Genomic DNA, 22,094 nt, shown 5'->3' on the forward strand with positions numbered 1-22,094 from the left:
TTTTTACAGAACTCCACATATTGGATCTTAGCTCCATGTTATTATGGATAACAATATTCAAGACATCAACTAAAAGCTTCAGACAAAAAACAAGGTAACTTATCAGTCCGACTGAAATTGTGACTGGAATGAGTCAGGCCTCTGTGTACAACACAGATTATTAAAGAACCAAACTGAACAAAGTCCAAAACACAGTTTGAGCCTCCACATGCCTTCAGGCTTTAGTTCCCAACTCAGTCACAAGACTCCGCCACTCCCAATAAATACACAGAAGAACAGAGATACAAAACAAGAAATGAACTTTTTATTGAATTTGTTTCCCCACTCGTGTTTAAACAAGCCCAACGTGTCACATTCCTCCATCAGAAGCTCATGGTGAGGTGCTCAACACAAAGGCACGGAAACTGTAGAGGTGTGGGGATGAAAAACGCTCAAAAAATGGAGAACTGGCGGCGCTGGGTCCGTGCTTGTTTTGGTACAAAGAAACCAGTAATGAAGAACAAAAAACAGTAGATTTTTCTTCCAAAATACTATACATTAAATCAAAATACAGGTTAAATGTGGTTAAAATTAAAATTTGTTTTTCTCTTTGTCGTTATACTGGAGCAATCAACTCCTCTAAAATGTGTATTTTCACTACAAACCAAACATAAGAACAAATAATAAACATCTATATAAAACTTTAAATGAGTTTGAAAGAGAATCAAATCACATCATTGGCAGCTGTAAAGATTCGTACCCGGACCATTTATGGCAGGGGTGTCAAACTCTAGTCCTCAAGGGCCGCAGTCCTGCAACTTTTAGATCTGCCTCTGCTGCACAAAACCTGAATAAAATAATTAGGTCATTAGCAAGACTCTGGAGAACTGATCTACACAAGGAGGAGGAAATTATTTCAATCCAGCGTTTTGTACCTGTGACTCATCTAAAAACTGCAGGACAGCGCCCCTCGAGGCCTGGAGTGTAACACCTGAGATTTATGTTCAAAGACGTAACGGGAGGAAGTCTGCTCTTTTTTTTCTTGCTGTAATTCTGTTCGTTCAGAGCAGGTACACTGCAAAAACGTAAAATATTACCACGTGTTTTTACAAAGTTTCTAGTGAAAATATATTAGTGCGTTTGGAATAAGACAAAATTAACTACCATAAATAACTTTTTAGCAACATTTAGACGTGTTTTTTCATCAGAAATTTCTTAATATTGATAAAAAATGACTAGAACCATTGTAATTTTGTTTTTCTTACTTTTACAAGTTATTTTTTTCATGTTGTAAGTGAATTAATCTGCCAAAAGAAGTAATATTTTTTAAATTAATTTTACAGAATTAGCTCGTATTTCTTGCTGAAAAGTTAATTGTAAGTTAGTTTTGTCTTATTTCAGGTGCACTATAATATTTACACTAGAAACTGGACCAAAAATACTTGGTAATATTTTGTGTTTTTGCAGTGTACAAGAATACAAAAGCATTTTGCACCAATTTTTTCCTCTATTTAATGACTTTCTGATGATTTATAGGATTAAATTTAAGATTCTCAGGTTAGATCATGTGATTTTAACAGCACCACTGCAAAAACACCAAAATGTTACCAAGTTTTGCAGTGCATTAATAACTGTTTTTAAATCTCTCAATCTTACATTTTTTCTCCTTGGTCTTTAAGAAAGTGAGTCACTTTAGTAACATCTATTTCCCTTTTTATTTTTGTGCCGGTATTATTTTAATTTCTTCTATTGTAATGTTTTACTTTTCTTGCTTGACATTTTTGGTCAAGTTTGTTGACTTTATGACACCTTATAAATACATTTCACCTGATGTAAGTAAGTTTATTTGGTCTCCAAAACTGATTTCTGAAAACCCAACATGCACAGATGAGTTTGAGGAGAATAATCTCTCTTTAATGTTAAACTGTTTCTGGTGTCAGAGATGTTACGTTTAATCCCAGATTTAAAAGTAAACAACACTGTAATCAAATTAATTTCCAACATACTTTATGTGAGCATTTCAACAAAATTCAAGAGTGACAAAAACTACAAATAAAAGAGAAATAAAACTGGTCCCAATGCTGGTAAAGTGTCTGTTACATTATTTTTCCCTTTCACCCGGTGAGAATATGTGCAACAAGTTTAGCTGTTCATTGGTGATACATGGATGCGAAAACAAATATATGGAAAACTGACATCTGAGAAATAAGGTTGCTCTTACATTCATCAAAACTCAATGTCTGTCATTCTATACAAGAGATTAATTTACACATATACTATAATATAGCACAGAAAGTGAGGTCAAAAAGCCTCTCTGGGTTAGGAAGGGAAGAGAGTGCACTGCAAAAACTAAATCTTAAATATTTTTGGTTTAGTTATAGTTCAAATATTTTAGTACATTTGAAATAAGACAAAACTAACTTACAAGTAACTTTTCAGAAAGACATAGGAGTTGGTTTTAGGTAAATATTTCCTTAATATTGATTTTAAAAAAAAGTACAAGTTCCACTGGCAGACTATTTCTCTTAAAACATCAGAATAAATTTTGCTATAAGTGAAATAATCTGGCAATGAAACTAGTTCTTTTTAAATCAATATTAAGGAATTATTGACTTAAAACAAGCTCCTATTTCTTGCTGAGAACTATTTATGTTTGTATTACTAACTTGTACGTATTACACATTAGTAATACTAAATTACATAGCAAGGCATTTTTCCAATGTCAGAAGTACAAAATTCTGCTAGTGGAATTAGAACTTTTTAACCTATATTTAAGTATTATTGATTTAAAACGTCCTGAAAATTACTTATAATTGGTCATATTGTATTTCAAGTGTACTAAGATACTTGCACAAAAAAAAAAAAAAAAAAAAACCCAGACAAAATGACTTAAGATTTTGTGTTTTTGCAGTGTGGAAGGCTAATTCACAGCCATATTTCTATCTATTCTTTTAACATGCAGTTTATATTAAAACAATTTGTCATAGATCATAAATGTTTTAGTGCTTGATTCAGTCACTTTTGTTAGAACAAAAAAAAAAACAATAAACACAACCAGCTGAAACTGGATGTGGGAAATAAGCTAAAAGGTTATTGCAAGGAGACGCTGCCTCGGAGGAAAACTGAGAAAAATCCAGGAAGCTTTTTATATTTTGTTTTTGCTTTGTTTTTTTTAAATTTAAGAGCAGAAAGGGTGGGGAAACAAACAGGGAGGAGAAGCAGAAGCAGAAGCAGCAGAGCTGGACTCAAACAGACTGGTAACCAGTGCGGCTCTTCCGCCGACCAATCAGGTAAGAGATAAGCACAAGGATGATTAGGAAGCTGAGGGCCACGCCGACGGCGATGGGCACCAAAAAGCTCAAATCAGAGTCCAGGAAGCATTCCTCAGCTGACAGACAGACAGACAGAGAGACACAGACAGACAGGAAGTTAGCGCCTCAGCAGGAAGTTAAAGGACGATTTGGGTTGGAAATAAACGATTAGAAACAAAGCCAGAAGCAGCAGAATAGAAACAACCTATGAAAAGATGGAAGCGATGCAGAGCGTATTAGAGAGAAAAACACAAAACGAACAGATTATTTCTGCTGAGTTCAGTTTTAGAAGATTAACTCACTGAAGTTTGTCAGATGAAATTAAGCATTATACCGAAAGCTGAGTGTAATAACTGGAAACAGCTCGATCCAAACACAATTAACATGGATGTTTGCTTCTTCTTTCTTTTTTCCTGGCCGAACTTAATTGTCTCTTGTGAAAGTACTCAAATTAAAAAACAGAAGTAGATTTTAATTAAAGAAAAATTATCAAAATTTATTGATTAAAAAAACAATTCACTAACTTAAAAATAAAGAAACTTCTGAACCGGAAGTGATCCGCGCTACTGAACCTCCATCTTACTGCTAGGCAGGAAGAGCGAAAAGACGAACTATTTCGAGACCAACAAAATAAAGTACTTAAAAATTGTAATCGAGTAATATTTTTAATGTACCTATACTGTTTTTAGGTTAGAAAGAACGAGGCGAAAGCTGTTTATAAGCCCGTGGCTTGTTTTGTTGTCATAGCAACTCCATAGCAACTGCCATGACAGTTAGTTACGGATACCTACTATTCTAATTAATGTTTTTTTGTTTGTTTTAAAGGGTAACAGTTTGGTTTAGAGACTTAATCCATGTTGTTTATGTGTGGTTTTTATTTGTTTTATTTATTGTTGTGTTTTATTTTTAATATTTGAATATCTTCCAGTTCCAAGGTTAAATGTTCTGCACAAAATGCAAGTATATTGGTCTTTCAAAGAGCAAACTTGCATTTCTATGTCGTCATCGATATATTTATTGAAAATGGTCTCAAAACAATATTAGTTTATCGGAATAAATTCTGGAACGATTTATCGTCCAGCAAAATTAGTTTTTGAACGACTATTTTTACATTCTTTTGCAAGCACCTCTTCTGTGCAGTGACTTTTACTCAAACACTGCCCAAATCTGCTTTTAAATTATTAAACTTGGCTAAAAATACGAATATTTCCAAACAGAAAGTGACCTAAATCCAAATTTTGTTTGCTCAGAATTGATTAAATTCGGTTCTATTTGTTTCCCAATCAAATTCAAAAATACTTTATGAATCAGAAGGGGAAATTGAATACCTAAAAAATATAAAAATGTCTTTTTGTAAGGAAAACCATTAGAACCGTTTTTAAGTTTTGAATGTGTAAGTTAAACAGCCCTTTCCAACAAAAAATATCTGAATATTTGTTAAAGTCTTGCATGCTTTGTTAATTGTTGAGTCGGTAGAATAGAATTTTGACAAAATAAATATGCAATAATATATTGTTCCATCATGTTGATTTGGACATTTAAAGTTCAAGTTGCTTTAAGTGGGTAAAAATTGGCTGGAAGAAGTTTTACTTTTATCCAAACTCACTAACAAAAATAAATAAATTAACTTGCCCTTTAAGAAAAAAACAATAGATTTGGAAGCATGCTGATGGCAGCTTCCCACTCATTAAACAGACTAAGACTTGCAGCAGCGGCCATTTTGCAACCAGCACTAATTAATTATATTGAAGTGCAATTTCTGAGAACCACCTCCAATTTATGTTTGATAGTTCTGAGTACATCAAGCATGTTTCCAGTCTTTATACAAAGCCAAAAGACAATCAGAAGACTCATAAGTTAACAGAACAAAACACACAGACTATGCTCTTCTCATCACCAATTAGTGAAAAAGCAGCGATTTAAATAAGGCGGCGGCCACCCCCTGCAGCTCTAAACGAAGAGTAAGATCAGAAAGACTGGTAGCCCGACGCCATGCTTCTCTTCCTCCCGATGAAATAAGCCAGCAGAACAATAAGTATGAGAACAAGCAGGGCAACGCCGACAGCTATGGGAACAAGGTAGCTCTCCTCATCAGTCAGGCATTCCTCAGCTAGACGGGAATGAAGAGAGCACACACGTGAATGTCTCACCCACTTAAAAAATAAAACACCTGAAAGGAAGCAGTTAGCCATAAAAAAAGCATAAACAACAGGGAATCCCTTCTGTACATTTTCAAACATTTTTATTTCCATTGAAAATACTAAAAACGCTTCATTGACACAAATTGAATGTGATGTAGCCAACAGCAAAATAATAAACAGAGACGGTCCTGCAGCAGATTCCCTTTTATTTCAATTATATGACAGAATCTGTGAATAATTGAGTTTATTTTTACCGAGTCAGAATTATAAACAAGTCCAGTTAAAGGCTTTACTGGTGCTGCAGGAACGTCTTTATATTTAAGGCAGTTTTTTTACACAAAGACACAAATCACAAGCAAGAAACAGGCAAAAAAAAATCTAAGCTCATTTTTGATTAAAAAGCAATTATTCATACAAATGTACAACAAACCTGTGAAAGCAAATTTTATTAACGCAAACAATACACAGCACACTGCAAAAACACAAAACCATAACAAGTGTTCTTTTTCTCTGTAGTTTCCAGTGCAAAAATCTCAGTACACTGGAAATAAAAAACAAAATAACTTAAAAGCAAGACATAGGAGGTTGGTTTGAGTCAATAATCTATTAATATTTTTTAAAAAGGTGCCGACAGATTATTTCACTTAAAACATGTGAAATCTGCTAGATGAACTAATATTTTCACACCACATTAAGGAATTATTGACTTAAAACAATCTCCTCTTTGTTGCTAAAAAGTTACTTGTTAGTTTTGTCTCATTTCGAATGTACTAAAATATTTGTACTATAAACTATAGACAAAAACACTTGGTAAGAGTTTGTGTTTTGATTTTTTGCAGTGTAGAAACTGATGCGCAGCTACAATCATCGCTATGGAAACACTTCCTGCCTGCTGCCGTGCCTGAAGCTGCTCCAAACCTCAATTAACGCCGACGACCACGGAGAGAACTTTGTGTTTTTGAATGGAAGATTTTAGAGATTATATGAACAAACATGGCAGCAGATTAAAATATGCTGTAAATCTAATGAAACCTACATTAGATTCACAAGTTAATGTGATATAAGTTAAAGAAAACTAGAGATGCACCAACTGGAGATTGCAACTGGATAATTTTTTTGTTGTCTGATCTGTGATTAACTTAACTTAGAGCTGAAGGATGTTTATTGACGCATTCTTTTGAGTTTTATAAAAAAAACAATTTAATTGGAATCAGATGTAATCCTCTTATTCCATAATTGTATGTTTAATTTCAAACCAATGCTTTAATTAAATAACCTGCTGAATTTTTTTTCCTGTATATGAAAACATTTCTAGATTAGCTGGTCGAACATTAAAGAAAATTGGTTTATATCGTCCAGGAAAATTAACAATCGGTGCATCTGAGGATTGGAAAAATAATACGTTATATTAATATACATAGTCAGAAAAAAAGGAGTTAATTGATCAGACATCAAAGAACGGTTATAAACTGCAAAAACACAAAATATTACCAACTATTTTTGGTCTAGTTTCCACTGCATTTAAAATAAAACAAAACTAACTTACAAGTAACTTTTCAGAAAAAAAATAAGATCTTGTTCCAAGTCCATTATTTCTTAATATCGATGAAAACGTCCGACTTCCACTGGCAGATAATTTCATTTATAACATTTTTTCCATGTTACAAGAGAAATAATCTGCCAGTAGAACTCTCTTAAATTAATATTAAGGCTCATAAATGTTGCCAAGACAGTTTTTCTTAATTCTAGTGTTTTAAGATATTTAAACTGGAAACTACACAAAAATACTTGGTAAGATTTCAACTTTTCTACAAAGTCACTACTATTCAGCAGGATTTAGGAGCTTGGCTTAAGTCAATCATTTCTTAATGTTAATTTTAAAAATTCTGTTTTTTGTGGCAGATTTATTCTCAATATGGAAAAAAAACAACTTCGTGTTATAAGTAAAATTATCTGCCAGTGAAACTTGTACTTTTTATAATCAATATTAAGAAATTGACTTAAAACAAGATATTTCTTGCTAAAAAGTTACTAATAAGTTAACTAGACTAAAAATTATACATTTATTACCATTCTGTTGATTATTACATATTTATTACATATTTTGAGTTTTTGCAGTGTAACCGGTGCATCTCTAATTTAAACTGAAAAAACAAAAACTCCAGCTCACTTTATTATTTCCAGTTTTTTATCTCTGCAGCAGTGAAACAGCTCATGGCCTTTCAACTCTCATCAAAAAACAAAAACACAAATGATATAACTTCTTGTTATTTTCTCTACATCTTTTATTCTTTGTCACAAATATTCAGAGACCATGTGAAACGTTTTCAGGACTGTGAACGTCCTCTCATCCAGCTGATTGTAACACAGGTGAGAAAATTAGACGACGAGCAACATAAAACCTCTTAGTGCATTTCTGTGCGAACATCCTGGTTCCAGAAAGATTCGCAGCGAAACATTTAATTTCCCTTTTCCGACTCTAATGCCACCATGTGTTTGTTGATTAAGTTAAAAAAAGAACCAGCGATTCTTTCGTTCTAGTTTGCTCTGATTGGAGTGTGTGCAAAAATAAAAATAAAAAGACTCACACAGGTTAAATTAACAAATAAATCCTTTCTTTAACAATTTAAATCCTAATGAGACGTGTAAATTATCTGCTTGACGCTGATGAATAATATCTGATGTTAGTTATAATCTGGCTTTACAGTCATTTCAGATTAAAGAATGAAAATTACTGGCCATGGAGGAGTAGATTCAAGTCAAAAACATTTTTTTTGAGATTAATTTGACATATTAATGAGAAAAAGAAATGTGGATTTTCTCTTTTTTTATGATTTCAGGCATAGAGTTATAATACAAGTCAAATTTGTACTGACAAAATGTGACCAAAGTTGAAGGTTTAGGAGAATCGTATCTGAATATTTTCCAAAAAGTTTAAGAGTCAGATCTACGCTGCAAAAACCCAAAATGTTACCAAGTATTTTTAGTTTAGTTTCTACTGCAAGTATCTTAGTTCAGTGGAAAGAAGACAAAAATAACATATCAGTAACTTTTTTTAGCGAGACATAGCAGCTCAGATTAGGTCAATAATTCCTCATTGACAGATTATTTCACTTAGAACATTTTGAAGTGAAATAATCTGCCAGTGGAACTACAGTAGTAGATTTTTAAAATTAATATTAATGAATTATTTAAATAAAATTAAGCTTTTATCTCTCACTTAAAAGTTACTTCTAAGTTAGTTTAGTCTTATTTAAAGTGAACTAAGATATTTGCACTAGAATGTAGAATAAAAATACTTTTTGTAGTTTGGATCCAACATTCAGATACATTTCTCATGAATTTACTACTTAATCCTTTTTATTACAAATATCTGACTTTATAATTCTAAGAAATATGAAAAATGTCTTAAATTTCTGACAGTAAAATTTTATTTTTATTTTGCAAATTAATGATGGACATTAGAGAATATCCAAGTTTTCTTGTAAATGTGTGAAATTTTTCTACAAATGAGAGTTTTTTGACAAACAATTCACTCCTCTGTGGTCAATTATTATTTCCTTTTGAATCTATAATGACCCTGATATTTCCTTATGCATTCATAACATGAACAAAGCCTCAAAGTCTGAAATAAATCCCAAAATTTCTCCTGATCTACAGGGAACAACACGGATCCAAAACCAAATTCTGGAAATAAACACAGAAAGGAGCTCTAATATTTTGATTTGATCATTATTGGGGTGAAAATGAAACCATAAACAAGAACAAAAAAAAGACAAAATGAGGGAGGAAATGTGTGCAGGGTCATAAAAGCTGAAGATCTTGTGCAAAAAAACTAGACGAACTGACCAGAGGTTATAAATCTTCAGGCGTTTCTGCACACAGACAACAAGCTTTGCTGTTCACCTGAACTTGAGCATCAACAAGAAGCAAAATGGGAAGCACAAAAACAAACCGAACCAGGGGAAAAACAAGTTTGGTCCTTGAGGAGAACATCAAATTCATCTTTGGGCTGATTCAATTTAATCTAGATTTTTTTTATTCTTCTTCATTTTATTACCAGCTGGTATTAAAATGATTTTTTTATTTTTTTTGCCAGATCAGTTCCAAGGACCAGGCTTGAGAATCCCGTGACATGTGAGGAGCGAACGCACGCTGGATTTAAAGGGTCTGATATCCAACATGGGTCTTTCTTCGACCAATCACGTAAGCGATCACTACAATGAGAATCAAGCCAGCCAGAGCAGCACCAACAATGATTGGGATTAAGATGCTGGGGTCATCCAAAGAACATTCATGGGCTGCAGATAAAAAGGAGAGTCAGTCAGCTGGTGGAAAAGTTCAGTTTCTTATTTTCCTCAATTCAAAACAGAGGCAAGAACGAAGCAGAAAGACAAATTATTCACCATCATGGGACAAAACCGAGCTGCAAAACTCTTCACACCGCTTTAACTTTTACATGTTCAACAAGGAATGACTTCACTGCATTTTAATGGGATTTTATGTCACAATTTACACTGAAACGACTAAAAACGACTTTTACGCTGCAATCTGAAAGAACCGATTCTGATCTTTTCACATCTGATAAAATCTGATTTGTGTCGCTTCCATTCGTGTCGTGTTCAAAGTCTGCAGCCCGAACGGCCGTGTCGCTATGTTGAGGTGAAACGCGTCCAGATTCTGCAGCAAAAGAAGCCGAACGGCGTAAATCCAGACTTAAAAAATGGCTGAAACAAGCAGTGAGGTCCTTTAAATGCAAAACAATGATGACCTTGTGATGCATCAAAGTTCAAAACCAAATAAAAGTTTGTGGAAAGACAGCAGACCAAAGCAGAAAGAGACAATGTACCAAAGGTTTGTGTCTGTGACTGCAGTGAAAGCTGTTTCCATTGGTGGAGCGACTATAAATGCAATTAATCGCATAATAAATTTAAACAAGATCAATAGTTACCATTTTTAAGATTTATTGTTTTTCTCTTCTCTCTCTTTCTACCAAAAACTGGATGATAAAAGTCTTCAGTGTGCTGCTTTGGTCTTAACTATCCCTTTTTTTGAAGGATAATTTTGTTTACAGAGACTTCATAATTCATTTAATTTGTTGTTCTTGTTTTGTTTATTTATTTTTGATGTTTAAAATGTCTTCCAGCTCCAGAGTTAAATTTTCATTAACAGTTAAAGTTTATTGACCTCAGAGAAAGTTTTCTTCTTACTACTGCACTACTAGAAAATAGTCTCAAAACAACAATATTACCGTTGGAAAAATTTATCGTCCAGCAAAAGATCGTTATAAATGCATGCCACACTTTTCAGATGAACTGAATGCTAATTTCTGTTGGTATCTGACATAAAATCCCAATAAAATACAATAAAATTTCAGGTTTTAACATAAAAAATGTGAAAAACAAAGCATGATATAATAAAAACATTGAACTATTTGTGTTTTAAATGAAATTCTTTGCAATAAATGTGCAAATAATGAAGTGCAGCTACCATGTAGTGGCAGAGCATTAATAATAACTCAGTCCATCAGATAAGAGATGAAAGATGACTGACCTGTGCTGTAGAGGCCGTTCTTCACGCCGAACGGCTGCACACGCAGGCTGAAGGTGTAGAGGGAGAGCAGGCCTGTGATGGTGGAGTTCTGCTCCTTGTTGCACATGTAGGAGCTTCCCACCGCCGCCTCCCACAGACTCAGGTTGGAGCCACTCTGAGCAAAAACGCCTGCAGGGCGACACGCAGGAAACTCAGCACCAAACCTGGACAACTGCAGGTCGTTTCTGAGCGGATACGGATGATAAATACCGGAGCTGGTGCTGATGGTGACGTTCACTTCATGGAGGCGGAATTTCTTTGTGTCCTGTTAAGATTGAAAACAATTTATTTAGATAAAACGTCCGAGTGATTAGAGGTTTCAAATCAGTAAAACTTCCTCTACTTTATGGTTGAGAAGTTAAACTGATCATATTTACTTTAAATTTCCTGTTTCGTTCTGTGAGGTTCTCAGATTTTTATAGCAGAAAATAAAGCCTGTTAACTTTTACAAATATTTGCTGATGAATGAAAAGATCAAACAGCTTTTCTTCTCATAGTGTGAAGTAAAAACCATCTAAAGACCCAAATAACTGAGTCTTAATGTGAAAAGTTTCAGAAAAAAAAGGGAAAAAACAAGAATCTGACCTGCAAAAACACAAAATACGACCAAGTAGTTCGCTAGATTTTATAGTGCAAATATCTTAGTAAATTTGAAATAAGACAAAACTAAGATATTTGCACTATAAACTGGACCAAAAACCACCTGATAATATTTTGAATTTTTGCAGAGCAGATTCTTGTTTTCTCCACTATTTCTGAAAATGTTTCACATTATGCAGCTTTTTAGATGTTTTTACTGCACATTAAGACAAGATAAACTGTGTGAACGAAGATATTTGAACTAGAAGTTGGTCAAAAATACTTAAGATGTTGTGTTTTTGCAGTGTATGCAATAACATTTCAACATTAGATTTTTTTTACATGCTGTAAATACTGTATGTACTATATATATATATATATATATATATGTATATATATATACACATACATACAAATGATAGAAATTAGCTTCAACAAACAAAACAATGAGTTTCTAAAACTTACATTGTAGAAAGAGAGAGAAACGGTGATGTTGTTGGACGTCAGGATGAGCTCACTGCTGTCGACTCCACAGCTTCCAGAAACTTCAGTCGGAGGGTCAAAGTTCACCTCCTGATACTTCTGAACACAGACAAAATAAAAACCGTTGTGCCGTTAAAGATAAACTATTACCAAACTACTATTCTACATATTATATTGAAACAAATTGATTTTGGAAAATAAAAATGTTTCTTTTGTTTGATTTTCTTGTGACATTATGAATTATTTTTATTTTAATCTGTAAAACACCAAAATCTCCACTTAACTTTACATTTTGGTCCATCTGATGATGTAATTTTGAATATTAATTGATTCATCATTTGATCAGTTACTCAGTACTTGAGCAGACGTCGTACCAGATACTTTGTTTGACGAACACGTTTTACTTTTACTTGAGTAAATTTAAGTGACTCTTGCTGCCGACTCACCTTGTTCTGAGTGAAGCCGATCCTCAGGCCGAAGTTGGCCAGCAGGCAGGCCGAGCTGTTGGCGTCGTGCTTGATGGAGTAATTCCCCACAGTGGGAGTGGGCAGAGTGGGAGTGGGGGTGGTGGGAGGAGCTGCCGTGGTGGCGTTGGTGGCCGGCACCACAGTGGTGGCGTTGGTCACGTGAGTGGGAGTGGGAGTGGGAGTTACGGGTTTGTCTGCAGCGCAGGTAGTTACTGGAAAACAGAGAGAACGGATCAGAACTTGATTTGTGAAGGTCTGAGCCCGGAGGGGGGAGAGAGGCGGCGGTTCTTACGGTTCTCGCTCTTGGTGCCGTTGATGACGAAGGCCTGTATGAGCACGTCCGACAGCGTCATGCTGGCCCGGGGCGAAGCGATGAGCGTGTCTTCACTTTTGCACGAGTAGCACGTGTTCACGCCAACGTCCGTAATGTCAGGCTTTGTCGTCACGGTGACCGTTTCTACAAGCAAGGAAAAACAGTTCACTTGTCTGAGTTTATTTTGTTTAAGGAAATAAAATAAATGGGGCAACATTTTTCTATTGTGTTAAATTGCAAAAGTGTGGAAGAGGATTAAGGCCACTAAAAAAAGAATTTTGACTTTTGATCTCAGATGATTGAAATCAAAATTCTGCATAAAAAAAGTCCAACGTTTGAGAAGAAAAGTCAAAATTCTGGAATTAGAGTCAAAATTCTAAGAAAAAAAAGTCAAAATTTAGAGACAAAAAAAGTCAAAATTTTGAAGCAAAAAAAAAAACCCAGGTTTCTCAGTTTCTCTTCTAAGACAGAAACTTCTCGTAAGAAAAACCCAAACATCCAAGCCATTTGGAGCACGAGTTATTGTCACATGGCAATAAAGTCGTCTGTTATTAGTCCGTAAGGTTAATAACGAGACGTTTTCATGAATATTTCCCTCTCTACTTTACATAAATATGAAATAATAAATAAATTTTCTGCCAGTTTCTGCACCAAACTGAGGCTCTGTGCAGTTTTAAATCAACATTTCTTCTGCTGTATTTGCTAATTTATTTCGAGGTAACGCAAAAGAAAACAATTCCCCCCATGCTCTGTAGGGGGCGCCGTGTGAAGCAGAAGTTACCATTGGATGAAGAACCCGGGAAGACCTTTGAGTCGTTGAGGTTGTAAACAAAGGTTATGGCGTCTGCCTGGTAGCTTTTGTCTTTGAGGGAGAAGTTGGCGCTCCAGGAGTGTCCGTCCGGAAACTTGAGCATCAGGATCGAACTCGTGTCGTCGCATTTGCTGTCGTTTGATGATGCAGAGGCGGGAAGCTCAAATGAAACCATTTTGGTCTGAAAGAGAGCAGGGAACCATTTCAGAAACATCAAACAATCAGATTCTTAGATCTAGAGTTAATTTTACATCAAAAATGCAATAAAAACTTAATTCTCAGTAAAGATGGTATAATTTTATTTAATTGAAACAAAAAAAAATGTCTGCTTTTTTCCCTTTGACCTGAACAAATCCATCAAAATTTTAACTTTTGCAAAGCTCTCGTCTTTAAATAATAACCTTGTGCTTTTGTTGGCTCTTCTGTAAATAAACAACAAAATGTTTCTTCAGACTGACCTAATTATTCCCTCTTAACTCATTTTTCCTGCTGGTTGATAAACTTCCTTGTTCTATGATCTCAACCGTCTTTCTGACCAAATGTCTTTTATTGACAAATTTCATTTCTCTGCAAGATGCTGAACAATGCTGTGGTATTCTAATCGAGTTTTTAAACAATGTAGCAGCAAAAGTTTATTAAAGATAGAAAAAACAAAAGGGGAATCTAAAATAGAGACTTTCATTTTTCACAGTAAACATTTTATTTTTACGTTATTCCACATAAATTAATAACATTTATAACCGATTTTGATTCCTTACTACTAGAACCTTTTAAAATGTAACATTTAAATTTATATCTTAAAAGAATCTGCCACTGGTAACAGAGCTGATTTAATCACATTTAAAGCTTGAAATCAAAAGACACTCAAGTATATTTGTAGAGCTAAAATGATTAAACGGATTAATCGATTATTAAAACAAACGTCACCTAATTCAGTAATCGACTAATTGTTAACTAACCCCATAAGAAGGCCAGCTGCTGAAAAACAGCTCACTCAGAGCTGTTTATATTTTAAAAAAATTAATTTGAGAGAAAAACATCTTTGTTTGTAAATATATGTTTCTTAAAATAATTTACAATTTAGTAATTGATTAATTGTGACTGGAAACTCAAAAATAAGGCAATTTGCTGAAACCCCCCCCTGAAGATACTCAGAGCAGTATTTAAGTCAAACTGTTCAAAATATTACAAAAATTGGATTTAATATAAAAGCATCAATCTGAAAAAATGTTTTCCACAAAACCTCTCAAGGGGCAAAGTTTTTTCTTCAGCCAGTTCAAATAATTCACTACAGGATTTCTGCTTTACTGCATGTTTGGAAATACATTTCTTATTTTCTTATTATGAAAAAGGAACTGGATATTTTTAATATATGTGTAAAAGTATAAATGTGTAGAAAGTAAAAATTTTTATTCAATTAATCGTCAGAATAATCGATTAGTAATGTAATCATAAGCCAGACCGTAAAGGGAATTTATTATAAACGTAATGTTTATAAAATGTAACGTTTGGTTTTTCCTTCACATCAAAGTAGAAATACAAATTCAGAAACACGGATTCCTCTGGAAAAGTGGCTCAGATTTCTTCCCACCCCACATGTTTAAAAGTATTTTTGCCTCAGGAGTGTAAAACAATTGTAATTTTGTCTTTCGAGAAGGAAAATAAAACACGGTTAAGACACCAAGACAAAGCTGCTCCTCCCACAGTGGTGACTGATGGCTTTAGGGAGGTCAGGAAAATCCACGTGTTGGTTATGAGAACGAAACTTATCAGGGAAAAAGAAAATTCTGCTTTTCTTTTCAGAACAGATTTTCTGCTGACCTCCAAGAGCCACATTATTAAATTAAAACAATAACTGCTTTTACAAAAAAAAGTTTCTATCACATTGTTTTCCTGATCATTTGCATTTGACTTGTTTTCTTCTCAGTGTCTGAGCCAAATAACTGATACATTACAGCAATCACTCCTCAAAAGATGAATGACTATCAGTGATTCACGACATATCGCCATTAATATCGATGTTGGTCTTTTTTTCCATCAGTAGAAGTAAAAAATGACTCAAACAGAGAAGAAATATGAGCGTTTTCAAATATCAGATCATCCCAAACATTCACTTCAGTGCATCTCTAGATCTCATGTATAGAGTTGAGACTTTCAGCTACCTCTGTGTTTTACACAAGAACAAACAACAAATGGACATTTTTAGAAACTCAATGATTAATCAATTACTAAATTAGCTGAAAATTATTTCAATAACCGATTAATCACCATTAATTCGATTAATCACTCCTGCAATACAACCAAACACTATTTGTCTTACTTTTTCTGTTAACTATCTTCAGCTGTAGGCCCAAACACAAAGTAAAATTTAAGATTTAAATTGTTAACATTACATTTACTCCATCTGCTTATTGAATAAAGACGCATTTATTCTTGTTTCAGTGATTTTAATCCATTTAAAACTCCAGCAGTTAATCTTTTTCAGGGCAAGTCATGTAAAGAAAGCTTTACATTTAACCCTTTAACTTCTGCTGTAGAGATTTAAATGGTTGCTTAATGGATTGAATGAGTGATTTCCGAAGTTTCGTTTAAAATCCAGAAGTGAAATGACTCATCGAAACAATGGAAGGAAAACTGACTAAGCAAAAGTCAAAAATCTGCTGCATGTGGTGACCTCGGTCGTTTCCCCTTTTCATGAGGACGCCTGCTTCCTCAACAGAGATCTGACAACCACGTGAGTCAGGCATCTGACAAGAGGAAAGCAGCAACGGCTTTCCAAGGGGCTGTAAAACAGCAGTCTGGTATAGTCAAAGTACAGAGGCTCACCTTGTTGTCAGCAACTTCATAGGTGACCGAGAAGTTGAGGGTCAGATTGGCATAAAGACACAACTTGTCCTTATTCATGACTTTAACCTCAATGCCATGAGACAGATGGGACACTGAAAAGAAAACAAAGTATTGTTTTGGTTAAAACAATAAAAATAAATTACATTAGTGGCACAAAGTTCTTTACACAAATAACAATAAAGATGCAGAGCTTTCAGACCTCAAATAATGCAAAGAAAACAAGTTCAGGTTCATTTAGAAACAACACTGATGGCTTAGATTTCAGAATTCAGTTTTTGGAGGAATAACCAGGTTTTCAATGGGGTTCAGTGCAGTGAACTCTCAGTTCTTTCCAGAGCTGTATTACATATTTAGTTTGTTTTTACATTTTTCAGGGGAAAATATTTACTTCACAGTTGTTTCAAAAACTTTGGACACCCCTGCTCCAGGCTGTATTCTTGGAAATCCGACCTTTTCATGTGTTTTGTGAAACAGTTTCAATGAATCATTGGAGAAATGCTCATGTGTTCACAGAATGGTTGGATGATTCAGTCTCCACGAGCCAGCGGTCACCTCTTCCTCTATAATCACTCATTTTGTCACCAGATCCGAGGAGAAATCTTCAAAATCCTTCCTCTTCTGAATAATGAGGTGCATTTTTTTTTTTTTTTACATCGTTCCACAGATTTGTGTTTTAGCAGACGTCAGAGGTTTACAGACACTTTCTTTGACTTTAATGGTTCGTTTCTGCACCGTCAGCTGCAGAACTTTATGTAAATAAGTATTTTTCTTTCCAAATCACCTTCAATCAGTGGCGTATTTAATGCAATCATCTTAGAGATGATCGGCAGATATCTAAAGTACTCAGTCAATTTTGAGCATCAAAGCAGAGAATATAATGCAACTAAATTTACTTTAAATGTCTGAAATCATCTTTTTACTCTGATTGTGCTTAGGAGTGACACAATGAATCAATTAACCGCACGATAAATTAAAATTAGCTCAATAACTTTCATTTTCATGAGTTGCCGTTTTTTCTCTCTCATTCAAAAACTGGATGATAAAAGTTTTCAGTTTAGTGTTTTGGACTCAACTAGCTTCTTTTTCTGAAGGACAATTTAGTTTTCAGAGACTTTATAATTAATTTTATTTGTTGTTTGGATATTTAAAATGTCTTCCAGTTCCAGTGTTAAATGTTCATTATAATTTAAATGTTTTCTTCCATTATTATGCTTGAAAATGGCCTCAAAACAACAATATTATCATTTATCACAATAACTTCTGGGACGATTTATCACCCAGTAAAATTTGTTGCCATGACAGGATTAATTATGGGTTATTTTCAAACTCAAATTCATTTTAGACCAAGTCTGTAACCTGGCAAAATGTGAAAAAAGTTAATACGTTCCAGCTTAAAGACTGTATTTTAAGGAAACAAAGAGCTAGATTTTACAGTCCCACTTCTCCTTTTGTGGGTGAAAGGAGCTAAAACTGTGCAGCAGGCAACACAGACACAAAACTGCTGTCAGCAGATTAGCAAACAGTGCTAATCAATGTTACAAAGTTGGTTTCAGAGTCATGTAAAATCTACAAAATGACCCTTTGGACTAGTAAAAAATCAACAACGTCATGAGAGAGTTACTTGAACGGGTTTAAAAACTTAATATGTGCAGTAGCTGCAGCAAAGTCCACTGATACTGCGCACTAAAAACCTGCATGTAGGTTACCAGAAAGGACAAGGTCCATTTAGATAACTGATAAGGTTTCACCAACACGCTCAGTCATCAACTCAACCGCTTGCAAGAATTTCCAGGTAGCAGAAACATAAAAACACACAAAGTGTAAAACTTTCCCCTGTGTTTAAAGCCCGCTTTCTTTTTTTTTTTTTCCATAGAGAGAAAAGATGTTTACTGTGCAGGTCAGGTGGAGACAAAATCAAAATAAAGTCAAATGAGAGCAGATCTAGGACAATTACAAGCACTAAAGTTTATGACCAACATCACATATTAAGAGCAACAGCTATGCATTTATAACATGTTATGTTTCCTGCCTTCAACCACTTAGATGTGTGAATAGTTTCTGCATTATCTATTAATCTCAACTCTGCAACAAGCATCAGTTTGACTGTTTTGGCTCTAAAAGTGTGAAACATGTGACTCTACAACCTCCTGACAAACAGCCTCAAGCTCTTTCGACAGTTGGCCAGCAATGCTATGCTCTCTAGATTAACTGTAAACCTTCAATCAGCAGCAATTTACTGAGAAATGAGCTTCAACCAAGTAGCTCTGACGTTATCATGTGTACCTGGGACTCTCTGGTATCCATATCAAAAATTATTATAATACTATAACTCCCTATTGTTGAATTTTACAAAGCAATCTTTGAGTAAAAGTAGACTGACTGCTTGCCAGTGTCGTGGAAAACCCAGATTTTACAAAATTACTGTTTCAAAATATGCAATAAACTACAATATTGCTGTTTTGATATAATAGTAATGGCAAAATAATCCAAGAACACGTTCTCAAATATCAATAAACCTTAAACCAGGGGTGTCAAACTCCAGTCCTCAAGGGCCGGAGTCCTACAACTTTTAGATGTACCTCTGTTGCACCACACCTGAACAGAATAATTAGGTCATTAGCAAGGCTCTGGAGAACTGATCTACACAAGGAGGAGGTAATTAAGCCGTTTCATTCCAGCGTTTTGTACCTGTGGCACATCTAAAAACTGCAGGACAGCGGCCCTTGAGGACTGGAGTTTGACACCCGTGCCTTAAACTAATGAACATTTAACACTGCAACTGGAAGACATTTTAAATATCCAAAATTAATAAATAAAAACAACAAATAAAAATCACACTTAAGTATGTGTAAACAAAATTGTCCCTCAGAAAATAAAGCTATTGAAATCAAAGTACCAGAATGAAAACTTTAATTACCCAGTTTTTGGTCCAAACAATAATTGTTGCAAATGGAAATTACTGAGCTTTTTTTTTTGGTTAGTATGTGAATAAATCTTCCCAAATGCAGAAATAATTAACTTTTTTCTGGCTTTACGGATAATAGACCAACAAAGCACTGTACCTCCCCCACATGGTGCTGCACACTTGTGGCTATCTGGCTGAAAACAGAAATGATAACAAAAGAGCAAACTCCTGATGCTTGAAAACAGACATTACAGAAGCAGCAATAAGTCATGCTACCTGACATTACTTTGCAAAATAGCTGCGGAAATCTAACATCAGACAAGACTGAAACCAACTTGGCAGCAGAAGAATTACACTGCAACTAAATCTACTGACTCACAAAAGAGAAAACGAAACTGCTATTGGATTAACCAGAACATTTCAGCCTGTATGAGCAAAAACATTTATTGTCTTGAGTAAGCAAGACAAGATCTAGGTTTAAAAAATATTAAAGATGGAAATGGATCCATTTTTAAAAGAAACTGAGCAACAAAAATAACTATTTATCTATTTTTTTAAACTTGAAAATATATTTTCGCATCATTTTATTTTATTTTTTTATTGTTTTGACATGAAACATACTAATTTCCATAATTACAAGGGTTAACTTCTCAACAGAAATCTTTAGCTTAACGGTGCTAACTTGCTGCCAAAAGATGCTAACATTAACTAGGCTAGCTCGGTGAAGGTATTACGTTGCAAAATTTATCAGGCAAATATTTTTAACATATTTTCTGCTTTCTTAATCTCTTAATAGATAAAACAATATGGTTCAAGAATCAACCTGTAACTGGAGCTTAAGCTGCCAGAACAACCGTTACCTAATCGGTAAGCCAGCTAGCAGCTAAGCTAGCTGAGGTCTGTTGCTGCAACCATTAACTCCTGTATTAAAATCGTTTATTTATTTGGGGGCTTTAAGTTAATAAAAGCCAGGGTGAAGTATGCTCGGCGGCATTAAGATATAAATATATTTTAAAGCTACCTGTTTTTGAGGAGTTTTACATTGACGTAGGTAACAATTAGCTCTGATGTGCTACGGCTGCAAAACATCACGACTGCGGTTAAATGAACCAGTTTCAATATTTTACTCGCTTTTTACTACCGTTTTCACATTAGTACAATATAAAACAAAATCAAAAACACCTAATACAATTATCCTAATTTAACCGATAAAGGCCTGGAGTACACCAGAAGTTTAATCACGTCACTTCTGAGAAACAGACCCAAACTTTTATCATTTTTTTACCATTTCAGTAACAAATGAATCTGTGGTGATACGTACCAACTCCGAAAGACACGAAGAAAACAAATGCAGCGTATCGAGACATGATTGCTGAGGGTTTTGGATGTTCAGTCACTAAAGAGAAAAAATAAAAGCAGAGAAAAGTGAGGAGACGTTCCGTCGATCAGGCTGTGCCAGGAAATACAAGTCATATGACTGTGTGTCAAACCTGAGAGAGATATAGACAGGAAGTCCGGCTTTATTTTACTCGGTAAATCATTATAAAATACACTCCGAGCCTCTAAATGATTTAAAGACCTGTTTATCCACCCCTTTTATGTAAAAAATAAATAAATTAATAATAATAATAATAATAATAATAATAATAATAATAATAATAATAATAATAATAATAATAATAATAATAATAATAATAATAATAATAATAATAATAATAATAATTAACGGAATGAGCAAAAAGTGCTTTAGGAAAACAAAACAAAAATTTATTTTTGAAAAAAAAAAAAAAAAAAAAAGCTTTATTTTTGGACCGTTAGAACGAAACTTTGAACTTTGCTTTGTTAAAAATAATTTTAACAAGTATAACTTGTATAAGAAAACGTGTGAACTTTATTTTGAAAGTCTGGCTTTTAATATAAAAATATATGTTTTTACATATTTGTTAAAACTGTCACCATTTGAAGCTACAGAAACATGTAGCTTCAAAACATATTTATATCCTAATGCCGCCGAGCATACTTCAGCCAGGCTTTTATTAACTTAAATAAATAAACAAACGATTTTAATACAGGAGTTGAAGGTTGCAGCAACAGACCTCAGCTAGCTTAGCTATTAGCTGGCTTACCGATTAGGTAACGGTTGTTCTGGCAGCTTAAACTTCAGTTACAAGTAGATTCTTGAACCATCTTGTTACAAAACAGATAATCTATGAAAAGAACGATGTCCATCTAATCCCTGATCTCTTGCACTGCTCTGTCCAAAAACAACCAATCAGTCAGGAGGAGGGTCTTAGCGCTGTCAATCAAGTTCATGTCCTGGCTGCTAATGGCTGCGAAACAACTTAGCATGGCCATCATGTTGCACTACTGCCATTTTTTTGGGAATTTATTACTTATCATTCCTCAAATTCTCCTAATACTTTTCAAAAAACTAATTATCTGTTCTTTTCCTTCAATACTATTTAACTAAGCAACCACATTTTCAAATTTCCTTTATGACATTCTTCTTTTTCTTTTCTATTATAGCAGATTGCAAGCAACAATCATGCATACCGCCACCTACTGTACATGAGTGTGAACTCACCCATTACATTCTATTTTAAATTTTGCATTATGAAGATATAATGTGCTTCTTTTCCTTGATTTTTATTGGCTATTGGAAAAAA

At 34.2% G+C, this 22,094-nt stretch overlaps 1 protein-coding gene across 3 annotated transcripts; it reads right to left on the reverse strand.

The window, feature by feature from the left end:
• Positions 1–282: 282 nt before the first annotated feature.
• lamp2 (lysosomal-associated membrane protein 2) lies at positions 283–20,937 on the reverse strand. 3 transcript variants are annotated; one of them, XM_044127857.1, is made up of 9 exons: positions 20,750–20,937; positions 16,503–16,615; positions 13,647–13,857; positions 12,845–13,009; positions 12,532–12,764; positions 12,068–12,184; positions 11,234–11,288; positions 10,985–11,152; positions 283–3,367 (listed from the first exon to the last, which is right to left on the reverse strand). In XM_044127857.1, exons 1-9 carry the CDS (start codon positions 20,793–20,795, stop codon positions 3,225–3,227), a joined length of 1,251 nt encoding a protein of 416 aa, XP_043983792.1. In that variant the 5' UTR covers positions 20,796–20,937; the 3' UTR covers positions 283–3,224. The 3 variants fall into 3 exon arrangements, with proteins under 3 accessions (XP_043983792.1, XP_043983791.1, XP_043983793.1); XM_044127856.1 differs by having other exon boundaries at positions 283–5,400; XM_044127858.1 differs by lacking the exon at positions 283–3,367 and adding an exon at positions 5,516–9,732.
• Between the last annotated feature and the right edge of the window lie 1,157 nt (positions 20,938–22,094).

This window comes from Gambusia affinis, linkage group LG09 (genome assembly GCF_019740435.1).
Source record: "Gambusia affinis linkage group LG09, SWU_Gaff_1.0, whole genome shotgun sequence".
NCBI classification, from domain to species: domain Eukaryota; kingdom Metazoa; phylum Chordata; class Actinopteri; order Cyprinodontiformes; family Poeciliidae; genus Gambusia; species Gambusia affinis.

Coding starts and splice junctions, on each gene's coding strand:
- lamp2 (XM_044127857.1), bottom strand. CDS start 20,795: ATGTCTCGATACGCTGCATTTGTTTTCTTCGTGTCTTTCGGAGTTG. Junction 13,858..16,502: donor ATGAAGTTGCTGACAACAAG/GTGAGCCTCTGT, acceptor GCTCTCTTTCAG/ACCAAAATGGTTTCATTTGA. Junction 11,289..12,067: donor TTTCTCTCTCTTTCTACAAT/GTAAGTTTTAGA, acceptor CAATCTTAACAG/GACACAAAGAAATTCCGCCT.